Below are 14,859 nucleotides of genomic sequence, written 5' to 3'. Positions count from 1 at the left end.
CCTGCCGTAGATGGAGTAGCTTGTCAATGAATGAGCAATTTCCCCTTGGGGATCAATAAAGTATATTCTATTTTGTATTTGTATGTATTCTTATTCTTCCTTGTTTATGTGATCTGGACTATGAGTCTGTAATCAAATGTATCTATTAATCACTGATGATGTCCCTTTCAACAGACTGTAGACGTTTAAAAATAAATTAATTAAAAATGAGGGAAAAGAAATGGCATTGCATAAAAATTTACAAGTTTTTTTGTTGCTTTTTCTACAATCTTGAAAACTATTTTGATAAAACTTTCCTATAAAAACATTCTAAAAATCCTCCAAATGTTGTGAAATGCAGCCCAAATTTTAGCAACTTGCCCAAAGCTGTTTTTCTGGCCTAGTCAAAGTCCAGCAGATGGTTCTACAAAGTGTTGGATCAGGGGACTCATTACAAATATCAGGTTTTCATTAGAAAAAAACAAAAACAGGCCAAGAGGTGTTACCACAAAGTTGTTTAAAACATTATTTTTTTGAAACGCTGAATACTTCATCTGTTTCTGGTTCTGTTCGCTCCACCAGATGATATTTACTTCACGAGTTTACTGTTGCAGGCCAGAAGCTCCCTCCAGTTGACGAAGATCATGGCCATCTCTGCATCATTCAGCCGCCGCGACTCAGACATCGGCTTGTAGAAAACCTGCAACCAAGGCAGCAATAAGATGAATGTGCAGAAATGAAATGAAGAGCAAAGCAAATGTTTCGTCATGTTTTATTTGTGCTACTTTCATTAACTTACATCCAGTACAACCTGCAGGTCCTCCACATATCTCTCCTCCGCCTCTATCAGCTCGTGGATGTAGCCCTGCCTCTTCTTCTCCTGGGGGCTGAGAGAGTCCAGGCTGGTTGGGTCTGAACACCCTGCAGGACAGGAGCAACAATCTGAACATTTCAGCCACAAACGGTGGGCAGCTTAAAGCTTCTGATTTTAAGACAAGAAATACAACAGCTCATTTCTGAAACTTTCTTAAAACAAAACAAAAAAGTAACTTATTGCCAGAAAACAGCTGGAAGTTTTTTTTAAGCCCTCTGACTGTTTTTAGAAGCAGTTGAGACTCAAATGGAAGTACAAAAATGTTCCATTTTTAAAGGAATGAGAAAAGTATAAAAAGGACAGAAATTTTCAATCAGCAAATTAAGACTTACCATCTAAAAGATCACACCTGTGCCATTGTGAGATTCTCAAACAAAGTGGCTGCTCCTCACTAACAGAGTTATTTCTTTCCTCTTCTTCCCTAAACTCTTCCTCTTCCTCATCCCAAAGCCTTAAAAACTGAAATCTGCCGTCTGAAGCCATTTCTACCACCGATTCTCTCTGCTCAGGTTTTACAGCTTCCTCTCTGTTCGTCTCCTGCCTGTCTCGTCTGAGCTCTTATCTCCTCGTCGCTCTGAAATCTGTTTGTACCAAAACAGTAAGAGAAATTCCTCCTTTCCCTCTTTACTCACTGGCCTGTTTAGAGACGATACAGGCTAAACGTTTTTCTGCTTTTCCACCTTGAAAAAGCTTGAAAACCGGAAAAAACAAAGTGATTTTTTACAAATGTTTCCTAGAAAAAGTAAAAAGGTGTGTCAAAAATGGGAGAAAATTTTTATCCATTTGGGAAAAATTCAGAAATGATTGAGAAAAAAAAACATTTATGAGGTCACCTAAATCACATTTATGGTGTTAGCACAGAAAGCACAAACACAGTAAAGATTTCTGAAGATGAAAAAACATGCTTAAGAAAAATACTTGACTGAAGCATTGTCTCAAATAACCCTTTATTTATTTATTGAGAATCAGAAAAAATATTCGGTATCAGGCAGATTTGCAAAAGTAGTTACACCAACCAGCACCAGAAAATATTAACACCTTCGCCATTATTTGTTCTGCTAAAAGCTCTGAATTTCTAACACAATCAGCAGCTTCGTATCAATACATTCACTACAGTTTCATCTCATTTAAAAAGAAATGCAACAACCTGAGTTTCCTTTTGTTTGCATCACACAGTAATGTTTTGATAATTGTTGATCAATAGGACAGTGCAGTCAAAAACATGAATAAACTTGATAAAAAGTAGGTTTTAGTGTTCTGGAAAACATAAGACCATCATAGTTAATTTGAAACCTTTTTCAACAAAACTGATTTTGACATTTGATGGAACTGAAACTAAAACATCCAAAAGGTTTTGGTCCAAAATCGGCTCATATTTACGACTGTTCACTTTGAAAACACAAACTCCATTTGAAGAAAAGTAACACAGGACATGATTCTGCCACCACTATGCTTCACAAAGTATGTTTACTATGACATTTTTCTGTAAATGTCATAATAAAACACCCAGGTCAGTGTATACGACTTCCCTTTTAAGGAATGTAAAAACAGGTAATTGAAAAATAATTTTTCCTTCCACTTGTGAGATGTATGATATAACATTTAACCTCCTGGAAAAAAATCATTAAACTGTTTATTTCTTGTATGAGATTTGGATCTATATGACAGAATCTGAGTAAAATACTCAATTGGCAAATGACCATTTGAAAAAAATAAATAAACTATTGTAATGTTTTTTTGTCTTTGTAGGCCTCAAGCTAATACAATACTTTATTGTAACTATTAGGATTGCTTCTCTTTTGACACGAAACAGACTTTTTTAAACTCATCTCGAAATCTCACAACACAAAAGCCACTTGAAACTATTCCCACTAGAAGTTTATATCAGTAGTTTTGATATAAACGTTCTGGAGCTCAGCGCGGGTTGCTAGGTGACGGGCTGAGCTCGGGTGGGGTTGCTAGGTGACGGGCTGAACTCGGGTGGGGTTGCGAGGTGACGGGCTGAGCTCGGGTGGGGTTGCTAGGTAACGGCGTACTGGCTACTGAATGCGACTTATAAATGTAAGTAAGAATCTTTAAATCTTTGCCAAACCGAAGGGTGCATTTCTGAGCTTCTCCAGTAGGTGGCGTCTACTTTGTTTAGCAATGAACCCCAGCAATAAAAAAAAAAAAAATGCAGGAATCTAAAGCCTAATTGCATGCGGCTTATAGAGACAAAAGATTTAATAAACAAATTGCAGCTCTGTTGGTGGTGTGTAGAGTTGTTTTTAGGATGTTTTAGTCAGGCCTGGATATTTTCTGCAAAAGAAAAGACTTCCGTCTTTTAACCCACAGACCTTACGGAGGTCCAAGTCGTAAACAGAAACCTCTGCTGGTTCTACGTCATGTCCAGAGTGTGAAAACCTATAGAAACAGGTTTTTTCTCTCCAACAGATTTTAGCTGAGTTGTGAAAAACGTCACATTAAAGGTGGAAAAAGGTCTGAAGCGATTAATCTTGGTCGGAGCCGGCATTTTAAGAGGATGTGAAGATTTTTATGTCCGCTGCAAAGTATTAATCACAAGTGCAGTTTCTGAATTCATACATCTCAAGAAAATCTATAAGAGCAGCAGGAAAATAGTTAAATCCCTATAGAGCTGTAGGATAAACACAACTTTCTGTTTGTAACAGCAATACCAATACCACTTATGGCTTTTAAATATATATTTTTTAAAATCTGTGACCCAAATGAGTTTCATTGGCATTAAATCTAAACACAAGCAAATGTTACATGAGAAACCAAAGAAGAAAAACACGACTTTCATAACCACAGAGTACATAAAAGATGGACGCAGCCACAACAACATCCCTTTCTTTCAGTATTAATTTGAATTTAGGATTCTACTACCTTAATCACTGACTGAATTTGGTCCACAAAAAGCCCCATCCACTTCACCGTTACTTTTAATCTATATTTGTTCATTGTTTGCAAAAAGACAATCATAAGATAAGAGTTTAGGAATACTTAAATCCTGCACTTGGAGATAGTGAGATTCACAGATTTGGGAGAGAAGAAAAGTCCTTTTCTGACTGGCCTTTTCACACAGTCTGCTCAAGGTGCGACTGAAGAACCTTTGGTGTTTATAGCCGTCTCGTTAGTAAGGAACGGAGGAGAATGTGGGGGGTCAAAGGGCGCCTCTGAACCAGGAGATGTCACAAAGCTGCATCAATGCTTGTCTGTAAAAGAAAGCCAAGACAGCGGGGGGAAAAAAAACAACCTTGAATCAGAGACGCCGTTTGGGATTCTAAGCTTTTCCACAATGCCTCGCATTAGTTTTCACAAGACTTTCCACATTTTGAACTGTTACAGGAATATTTCGGTGTATTTTAGTGGGATTTTACGTGATAGATCAACACAATGTAGTGCATAAATATAAAGTGGAAGGAAAATAACAAATCAGAGTCTTAATTAATTAAAAACTATCTAAAAAGTGAGGCGTACATATTTAGCCTTCCACGTTAATTACTTTGTATTACTTATCAGTGAGATATGGAAGCTCGTTATAAGTAAATAATTTCTTAATATTGGTTAAAAAAGTACTTGTTCCATTGGCAGATTATTTTACTTATACCATGGGAAATTTGTCTTGTTATAAGTAACTTTATCTACCAATGGAACTAGCACTTTTTAACCAATATTAAGGAATTATTCACTTAAAACAAGCATCTATATCTTGCCAAAGACTTACTTGTAAGTTAGTTTTGACTTATTTCAAGTGAAGTAAGATATTTGCACTAGAAGCTAAACTTAAAATAGTTGGTAAGATTTGGTGTTTTTGCAGTGAAATATCTCAGGCTCAGTGAGATTAGATGCAAAGTGTCGGTGCGGCAGAAATTACAAGTTTCAGCAGGATTTAAAATATGATTTGATCTGAACTTGTAGCTCTAAAGTGAAACTTCCTCACAGTCACGTATTTTTTGCCGCTTATGATTTGCTTAAGGCTGGATGATGGTTTCGCAGCTTGGATTTAGAGCTGCAACTAAAAATTAGTTTAGTTACCAATTAATCGATCGCTTAGTTTAACGATTAAGCGAATAAATCTCCAGATTTTTCACTTAAGCCTGCTATTTTCGGAATACATTAAAAATTAATGAATAAGTGCTTTTTAAATAAGAAAATAAACATGTGTTAGTCTAAAATTCTATAGTAAACACTTGGTCGTAGCGGAGGATGAAAAAAAAAACTTCTTACATGTGAAAAGCTGCTTGATTTAACATCAATACAGTGTAGGACTGATCTGGTGACTAACTTTTGGTTTAATCGACTAATAACTGAATAACAAAAAACTCCTAATAAGAGTTTTTTTTTATTAATTTGATTTTTTAAACAGATTTTTACTAGGTGAAGCTAAAATTAAGACACGTCAGTTTTGAGTAAAACAGATTAACAGAGAGAGGGTATTTTTTCATTTTAATACATATTTTGTAACATTTTGTCTTAATTATTACTCTGAATGTGCTATTTCAGCAGTCTGTATAGTCCACTTAATATTCAATTACTAAATTAGTTGACAATTATTTCAATCATCAGTTCATAATCTGATTAATCGTTTCAGCCCTACTAAGAATATTGTCTCATAACGTAACTCTGCTTTGAACTTCTCCATAATTTTATGTCTTATTAAAAGGAAGCTCATATAATTTGAGACACTTAAAATTTTGATTTGAAAAGAAAATGGAAAACATTAACAATTTCCCTTTAACTTGAAAATTATACACCAATTTGTGTTGGTTTGTCACATTAAATCCCAATAAAACGAATAAATTTGTGCTCAAAAGAGGTGTGAGTACTTTTGCAAGGCAGTGTTCATTCTGAAAACACACAGAGAAATGAGCGGGAATGACCAAATATGGCAGCTGTGGCTCCATGACGTGTTTTGTCAAAGGCTGTGGGAGAAGGGCCATAGGCTTTTTACAAACACAAGATCGCCCCCTGCTGGCAATTAGAGAGAATGCAGCTGTTTGCATTCCTTCTGGTGACCAGCAGGGGGCGAGCAGGCTGTGTCCATCTTTTACATACAATCCATGGCTAAACAAGATGCCTATCCCATGTTTTTCCAACTTAAAAAAAATAATCTTGATCTTTTAATCCTTTACTAAAGGTTGTTTTGAGATTTAAAACTTCTAAAAATGTGAAAAAGAAACATATCTGAATACAAGGACAAGCAGAAGAAAGGAAAGACAAACAACAGAAACCCACTATCGCTCCGTTTAACACAATTTCCTGCAGATTCAGCCACACCAGTTCAAAATTTGAAAACAAACACAAAAAAACCGCAAGGATTAAAGGCACAGAGGTTTCAACAACCCAGAGATTCAACACAGTGAGCCAAAAATCATCCCAAGTCCCGTTATTTATATAAAGGAAGACATTTCTCCTTTTCTGGTTTCCCCTCAAATGGTTTAGTTTGCAGAGTGGAATAATTAGAAGACAGAAAGTCCAGATTTTCGCCCCATCAAAGCAACAGAGTGTGATAGTGGGTCTCTGTGGCCTGGAGGAGAAGAGGAAGAGCAAGACGCTTTCTACCGCCCTAGAAGGAGAAAGACAAAGGAAGGGAAAGAGAGAGGAAAGGAGGAATAAAATAAAGTAGGAAGTGAAAAGAGGGAAACAACAGGATGGTCAATGAGGAGAAAAGCAGAACTGATCAGAAATTATTAGTGATCACAGGTAAAATTTGATAAATCAGCAGATTTAGGATTAGTTTCAGATATATGGAGAATCAAAGAAGAGCCCCAGTTTTAATGCACACTTCTTTGCTTTCATGTTGTGAAAAATTTGAGTTTTACTCACATTTTTGACTGGGTTCATTGTCCGTGGTCATCTGGACGTAATTGAAGGGGAACAAGCCGGTGACGCCATTAACCTCTCCCCTCCACCAGTCGGGGTTGCTCTTGTCTAAAACATTGATCAGTTGCCCTTTAGAGAAGCTCATCTCGTCCTGGTTGGCCGCTGTGTAGTCGTATACGGCGATCACTTGGCAGACTGAGAAAACAGGAAGGAAAAGAGTCATTTTTTATGAAAATCTTTATTTATTCTACTTGGGTGTCGCATCCAGAGCTGTTGTGTCTTACCAGGCTGTTGAGCAGGAGTGGATTTTCCGCTGTTGGAGCCCAATATTTTGACATGAGCGGAAGGGAACCAGCCTTTCTGACGTTTCTTGCCGCGTGCCTGAAGTCAGAGAAGATCAAAACGTACACGGATCACAAAATTTGAATCACCGAGAGGATGCAGAAAAATGTATCCACAAAGAACATGTGGATTTTTACAAGAATAACATTATTATAATGAAGTTAAACCACATATTTTCTCTTATGAGAGCGAATGGATAGAAGCAAAGCTTTATCGAAACATATTACACGTCAACACAAACTGATTTACTTTAGAGTATTAAAAAAATCACTTCAATTGCACAAAATGTGACAGAACTGATATTGGAAATAATTAAATTCTACTCCCTTTTTATTTATTTTGTTTAAATTGAAGACTGTTCTCTTTTAATATGGAAATTATTCATCAAGCCGCATTTCTACAATTGAGCGTGTAGTTGCAGCAGTTCGCCACCAGAGGGCGTATCGACCACAGTGAATACTCCTGACTCAGCAAAACACCGGAAATTCAGCGCTCTAACGGCTGTTAAACAACGGAAAACCCTCAATGTTGCTCTCATATCTATCTGTTAACAGCCAAATTAGTAATATAATTATAGCAGTGCTTAAGTCCATGCTAATATGGGGGAAGTTGGCCATTTATCTCTGAGTGTGTAGTGGTTAAGTGTTATTTGTTAGCTTGAGTAAGCTAGCTGTCAGCTAGCTGTTAACCGTTACAGGTGTTACACCATATTCTGTGACCGCCGTATGTTGTGACAGCGGGAGGCGCTGTTGCAGTTTTACACCGTACTTCGGCTTAACGCTAAATGAAAAATAAGAAAACGCTGAACAAAGAATAAAAAGTAAACATCTTAGCAGTATGGTCATCATCTTGAGATATTGTTACCACACTGTAACTTTATAGTAAGTAAAAGAACTGTTTCTGCATTTCTGAAACAGTTCCTATACCATTAATAAAAATGGACTTATTATATTGAAGATGAAGAAGAGAGTTAGCAGAAACAGTTTGGTTTTTATTTAATATTTTACAATAAGTTTCATTGTGGTCACAATATCTCATAAGAGCTATAATATTCTGTGACCATGTATATTTCCATAACATTATTAGTGGTAATATGTTACTTGTTCTTTGTTCTTTTGTTGCTTTTTCTTTATTTTTTAGCATGGCGAAGTGTAAAACTGCAACAGAACCTCCTACGGTCACAAAATACAGTGGTCACAGAATATGGTGTAACACAGGTGATATTGGGACTGAAAGAATAGTGCTGCTATGATTGTTTGTGTGAAGTGAGCTAAGGTGGAATAAATTATGTTTACAAAATGTTAATATTTACTTAAAAGGAGCCAGGGAATGGTAATTCGTTGTCACACAAACGGCTATTGATCAACAAAGACGCTTGTTGCTCTCTTATCTGTTAACAGTATTGAGGAATATTTAAAAATATTAGAAATATAATTATCACACACCTGAAGTTCTCCGAGCCACCAACCAGATGGGTTCTTGCTGAAAATGAGGATAAGCTGACCACTTTCCAGACTCAGCTGCTCCGGGCTAGAAGAGCTGTAGGCTTTGGTCACCTGAGCGATCTCTGCACACATGACATCATCATAACTTTACATTTATGACCAAGATTTTAATTTCCATTTGTCATAGTTACTTAGGAAAATGGTACACTTAATAAAATTGAGTTAAATAAAGCAAACATTGAGCAAAGTACACCAGTGTGTCTTCAAAGTGCTCTTTCTTTTTACTGTGACTGCACACTGACTTAATTACTGCTTTAATAAGCAGTAATTGCATAAAAAGTCAAAGGACACCAAGTTGAAAATCTTAAACAAGAAAAACATAAAAGCTTACCTTGCTTTTTCTTTCCAGATACACTTGATGTCTAAAAGGAGAAAAAAGAACTTCAATTTAACTTCTACATAAACATTCACACAAAATAAAGGAACACATAATAATAACATACTATATTTATATTTTATGGTCTTTATTTTTATTTTTTTTCAAAATAAATTTAAAAGCTATCAAAAACAAAACACTTTGTATTTCAGTTTGCGAATGTTATCAATTAGTTTATCGTTACCATCACAGCATGACAAACTTATTGGGATCATTCTTGTGCCTTTTTACTTTAGCACAATTTCTACGTTGCAAGAAATTATGAATATGTAACATTTCTTGAACCCGTGTAGCATTATTCAGAGTTTGTGCAGAGTGTCCTTACGTCAGCCTCTTTGGGTTTGACATAGTTGCTGGGGAAGGCGCCCGTGTGTTCGCCCGTCGACCCGCGCCACCACTCTCCTTCTCGCTGGCTCACCAAGATTACGTCGCCCTCTGAGAATGTCAAATCATCGGGCTCTGGAGACTCGTACGTGTACAGCGCCACAAACTCTGCAATGACAAAAACAAAAATAGATACTCTCTACTGATAATGCAGTTAGATGCGACAAGAATGACAATTTTCCGTGTTAATGGTAGAAAGCCACAGTTACTTGAGTTTTACTCTACCTTCAAGCTGAAGGGTGTCAACTGTATCTGAGGTAGAGGTCTTGGGTCTAAAAACAGAGAAAAACTTCCTTCATTATTCTTTTACATTTGTATTGCATGAATCCTAAACAGAAAGCAAGCTTCTGTAAATAGAAACTCCTAAAGTAACCAGTAAAGTTTGGAACAAACACTGGACTGACAGGTAAAGCAAGAGCAACAGCTACAGATTCAGTTTCACCACAACATTCATCCTCAGTACCAGCCGACATTCATCATACACAGAACAGCAAGTACAACTTACATTAATCTAAAGACTTGATTGACTTTAGTATTGTTGGTAAGAATTAAAAAAAATAAGAGGGAAAGTCTGTGCTTGCTGATGTGACTCCTCCCTCCTTTTGGAACTTGATTTCCAAATGAAAAGCAAAACACATTTATAATGGAAACATTGAGCAAGAATCTAGATTTTTTTCCTCCCCAAGTCAAGAATAATTGCTTGGTGTCATCTCTGGTTCTGGACGTGTCTGTATGTGGCGACATTGAAAGACTAAAACCAGCCACAGAACACGTCATGTGAACCAAAGATATGGCTATATCATGCTGCTTGTTCAACCTTTTCTACAATAGTTTTCCTTCCACTCAACTTTGTAACAACATGCTTAGATATAGCAGACTGAAAAAACAGAATTTGACTGTGTAGGTCACAAACTAAAGGGGCCAGGGGCCAAATCTGGCCCTCTGCAGCTTTTTATGTGGCCCTCTAAACTCCGAATTACATCAGTAATTCCCTCCAGTGTTTTTGCAGACTTGCAAAAGTCACACAAAATCTACAAATCCCCACATTTTTTTCAGATTTTTACTGCAAATTTTCTCAAAATTGGCCAAAAACATTGAATTTAAGCGACTGCTGCATCAGACTTACTTGTAACTCATACAGCAATTAACAAAAAGCCACGTTTAACATCACACATTAGCGCAAATATCGTGAAAATTCCTTACAAGTATTTCTAAGTTAGCGCCATGAAATCTGTTATTTTGATAGCAAAAAAAAAAAACACAAAATCATGAAATCCTGGATGGACTGATCAGTGTGAAAAGATGTTCAATATTATTTAATTTTAAGAAACACTTACTGAATGTTGAAACAAACAACTATTCATTGATATTTTAACAGTTTAATGGTTTTACCAATACATTCTGTCTCAACAGGCCCTTTACCAACACTCAGTTTTGATTTGGCCCAAAATGAAAATGAGTTTGACACCCCGGGTTTAGGTCATAATGTTACATTTGTGGATTTGAAATTCTTGTTGTACATTTAAGGTGAACTCCATTTAGGGTTTTCATTAGCTCTGAGTTATGGTCATGAAAATGAACAATAATAATAAACTTTTGATGGAGCCCTGATTCATGACTTACTCTGACCCATCCTCTTCTCCCAGGACCGTCACGTAGGTTTTGGGGAACCAGCCCTTTTCGCCGTTCAGCTCCCCCAGCCACCAGTTCTCCTGCTTCTCCAACACGTGAATCACGTCGTCCTTGTTGAAGTTCAGGTGGTTGTCCGTCTTTGCCGTCCAGGAGCAGAGCGCCTGAGCCAGAACGTTCCCCACCACCGGCTGCAACAGAAGAGACAGCTCAGCGAACGAACGAAGCGCCTGAGGACCAGGAGGCGGTCGCCGTGGTTACCTGTCCGTGCGTCTCAGAAGGAGCCGGGTGTGGAGACTGCGTTGGGGTGAAGGCAGACTTTGTGCCTGGTCCCTTTGCAGCTTCCAGCGCGTTGGAAAGCTGCGCCTGGATTGACACTTGAGGAGCAGCAGCGGCGAGTTTAGCTGAATCCGACGGGCCGACCTTTTCAACGTAGCTCTCTGGAAAATATCCCATCTTCCCCTGCTTGCTGCCGTACAGCCAGCCCTCCTCTTTCTCCATCGTCTCGTCCACCTGGCAGCAAACAGACAGGACTGATTTTTACATCATGAGAAGGAGGCAGGAGACTTTTGACCAAGAGAATAACTTCTGAGACATGAGCTACATTCACCTGAGAGAAGTTGGCAAAGATTTTTTTTGATAAATATTTAACAAAAATATGAATTAATGTTTTCAGAGGTCATAAAAGGTCATGCAGCAATTCCATATTTACAACATCCAACAAATTTGGTGCCAATCAACAGTGCTACAAATATTTTATCTGTAGAAACATAGCACAATTAATTTATACAGCACTGGAAATAATGAAGAGACCACTTAAAATGATCAGTTTCTCTGATTTTACTCTTTAAGTTTATGTTTGAGTAAAATGAACATTGTTCTTTTATTCTATGAACTACTGACAACGTGTCTTTGAAATTGCTAGCAAAACTTTTGTATTTATTTGCAACAAATAAGAAATGGTGAAAATAATTAAAAAGGTGCAGAGCTTTCAGAACTCAAGTAATGCAAAGAAAACAAGTTAATGTTCATTTAGAAACAGCAATACTAATGTTTTAACTCAGGAAGAGTTCAGAGATCAATAGTTGGTGGAATAACCAGGAGGTTTTCAATGGGGTTCAGTGCAGTGGACTCTAAGTTTTTCCAAAACTCTATAAGTTGTGTTTGATTTTTTTAAGGGGGGTCAAGCTGACCTTTGACCCTGGAAACTTTTTTCATTTGTAAAATCTTAAAAATGATAATGGCACAGGTAAAAGAATTGCTGCGCAAACATCAATAAAGGCATTAAGATTTAGAGAACAAACAGAAACAAAAGTAAATGTGTGAAAAATGATCGTCCTTTTCAGTCATTTAGTTATTCAGAGTGTTTCTGTTAATATGGTTCATAAATAAGAAAAAAGAAAGAAAAAGTATTACGTAATGAGAAAACTATATTACAATCCTAGATTTCATTACTGATAATAATAGAAATAGTACTACTTATAGTAATGAAAATAATAATAAGGTGATAACAAAGTTAGCCATGACAAATTGACACCGTCTGCCCCCGAGTGAGAGACATGAAACATGCAACAGAAAGAGCCAGAACTGGTAAATCAGGACGTAAACAATGGATGAAATTTATGATTATGAACTAATAAAAGAACTATTTTCCACTGAAGCGCTTCATATCACAATAAATCGTTACAGTTAATGCTCCACTAAGTGTTGTCGCTATTAGTTTTTTTTTTTTTTTTTTTGTAACCCCTCCAGGGGGTCTTTTTGTGGGCTCTAGTGTCCCTTTTTATGAAGTAGGCTGACAGGAAAGGGGGAGGGAGAGGGGGGAAGACATGCGGTAAATGTCGCCGGGTCCGGGAGTCGAACCCGCGACCGCCGCGTCGAGGACTTGAGGCCTCCAAATGTGGGTCGCGCTAACCCCTACGCCACCACGGCACGCCCAAGTGTTGTCGCTATTAGTTGAGTTTGTTTTTTTAATCTGCTTCATTCGTCTTCTTATGATCTGGTAGCGACGTCGTCGGCTCCATTGCTGAATAAACTTTGAAATCGATCCATAAACGTCTATTGTCGTTTCTGACGTGTGATGTCAACAATCTTTTCTGGGCATACGGGTCGCTCTGGGCAACATTCACACAGAATCTCACTGGATTTAATTAGCTTTATGAATCAGATTTCATAAAACCATCAGCGTTGAACGTTAAAACCAGCCGTGTTTCTTTAGTGACATTTTTACCTCAATGACCTCGTCTGCTTCAAAGCTGAGCTCTTCGTTGTTGCGTGCGGTGAACGGGTAAAGTGCTTTGTAGGATGTGAGGGCAGCAGACTTCCTGTGCTGCGCGGCCTTCGGCTGTCCACCTGTAGCAGCGGGATCAGGAGGTGAATTAATCTGGACTACAATCCAGGAGAAAACAGAGTTTTTCTGCTCACCCTTCCTCTCCTCCAGGCCTCTCAGCAGAGCCGTCAGCTTCTCCTGGATGTCCACCTTCCCTCCGTTCGGCTGCTGCTTACGGGATCCCTCCTCCCTCTTCTTCTTCTCCTCCAGCTCCGCTTTTCTCCTCTGATCTTCCTCCTTTCGCGTCCTGTCTTCCTCCTGCTGAAGTCTTCTCCTCTTGTCCTCCTCTTCCCTCCGTTTCTCCTCCTGCTCTCTCTTTCTCCTCTCATCAGCATCTCGGAGCGCCGCCTCTGCTGCTCGTTGTTTCCTCCTCTCCTCTTCCTCCCTCTCCCTCCGGCGCTCATCCTCTTTCTTCTCGTCCATCATCCTCCTTCTATCCTCCTCCCTCTTCCTTCGCTCCTCCTCTTCCTTGCATTTCCTCTCCTCCTCTTCTTTTCTCCTCTTTTCTTCCTGCCTCCTCTCCTGCTCCAGCTGCTTTCTCTCCTCCTCTAGTTTCCTCCTCTCTTCCTCTAGTTTTCTCCTCTCCTCCTCCTGCCTGCGTTTCTCTATTTGCCTCACACGCTCCTCCTCCTCTCTTTTTTTCCTCTCCCCCTCTTCTCTCCTTTTCCGTTCGGCCTCGTCCTTCGCTCTCAGCTCTCGCTCCGCCTGCTCCCTGGCAGCCTGGAGGAGAGCCTGTCTCTCCCTCTCCTCTTCCTCCCTCTTTTTGGTCTCCCGTTCTTCCTCAAGTCTCCTCTGACGTTCTTCTTCATCCCTCCTCAGCTTCTCCTGCCACTGGCGCTCCTTTTCCAGTTTAATACGCCTGTGAAGACATTCATGGCGTTACTATAAAACGTACTCCTAGTGAAGAAGACGATTAAAGTCTTAAATATAATTTATGATGAAATCTATAAAGTTCTGCTGTGGACCTTTGAGTTTCCTCCTCTTGTCGCTTCCTCTCCTCCTCCTGCTCCTTCCTTCGAATCAACTCGCGCTGCTTTTCCTCTTTGGCGCTGCGCAGTTTCTCCAGAGCTGCCTGCTGCTTCCTCTGGCTTTCTTTCAGTTCCTGACGCACATTAAAAAATAAAAACACATTTAGAAGCAAATCGCGATCATCAATTTACCAGGACGATAAATTGTCCCAAAATGATTCCAATAAACAATAACATTATTATTATGAGACCGTTTTCAAAAGCAAGTAATTCAAGTTTGGCGTCTCAAAAACATCTAAACTTTCATTTTGTACACAAACACGTCGCACTGGAACTGGACAACACTTTAAATATCTAAAACAAAAAAACAACAACCAAAACTAATAAATAGGAGGAAAATTAAAAACCACACAAAACCAAAACCATAAATGAAACAGACTATGACATCACAGTAAACAAAATTGCCCTTCAAAAAATATTAATAATCAAAATGAAAATTATCAAGCCATTGTTTACACCAGGGATGCCCAAAGTGTGGCCTGAGGGCCATTTGAGGCCATCTGGATGATTTTGTTTGGTTCTTCGGTCCAGAATTCAAGAATGGAGTGTAAACGTCAGAGGTGTCAAACTCATTTCCATTTTGGGCC

General features: G+C 38.5%; 1 protein-coding gene across 1 annotated transcript in view; it reads right to left on the bottom strand.

Moving 5' to 3' along the window:
* LOC116718720 (intersectin-2-like) overlaps positions 1 to 14,859 on the bottom strand; it is a 46,345-nt gene that overhangs the window by 9,251 nt on the left and 22,235 nt on the right. The window contains 13 exon segments of the mRNA XM_032560926.1: positions 573 to 679; positions 779 to 900; positions 6,683 to 6,874; positions 6,964 to 7,060; positions 8,467 to 8,588; positions 8,858 to 8,888; positions 9,228 to 9,394; positions 9,512 to 9,558; positions 10,910 to 11,106; positions 11,177 to 11,428; positions 13,146 to 13,267; positions 13,340 to 14,103; positions 14,210 to 14,346. Coding sequence (XP_032416817.1) covers positions 573 to 679; positions 779 to 900; positions 6,683 to 6,874; positions 6,964 to 7,060; positions 8,467 to 8,588; positions 8,858 to 8,888; positions 9,228 to 9,394; positions 9,512 to 9,558; positions 10,910 to 11,106; positions 11,177 to 11,428; positions 13,146 to 13,267; positions 13,340 to 14,103; positions 14,210 to 14,346 — 2,357 coding nt within the window.

The sequence above is a fragment of the Xiphophorus hellerii genome, chromosome 4 (assembly GCF_003331165.1).
Source record: "Xiphophorus hellerii strain 12219 chromosome 4, Xiphophorus_hellerii-4.1, whole genome shotgun sequence".
Lineage (NCBI taxonomy): Eukaryota > Metazoa > Chordata > Actinopteri > Cyprinodontiformes > Poeciliidae > Xiphophorus > Xiphophorus hellerii.
The sequence above is the reverse complement of the archived record's forward strand: the minus strand, read 5'-3'. Positions and strand labels throughout refer to the sequence as shown.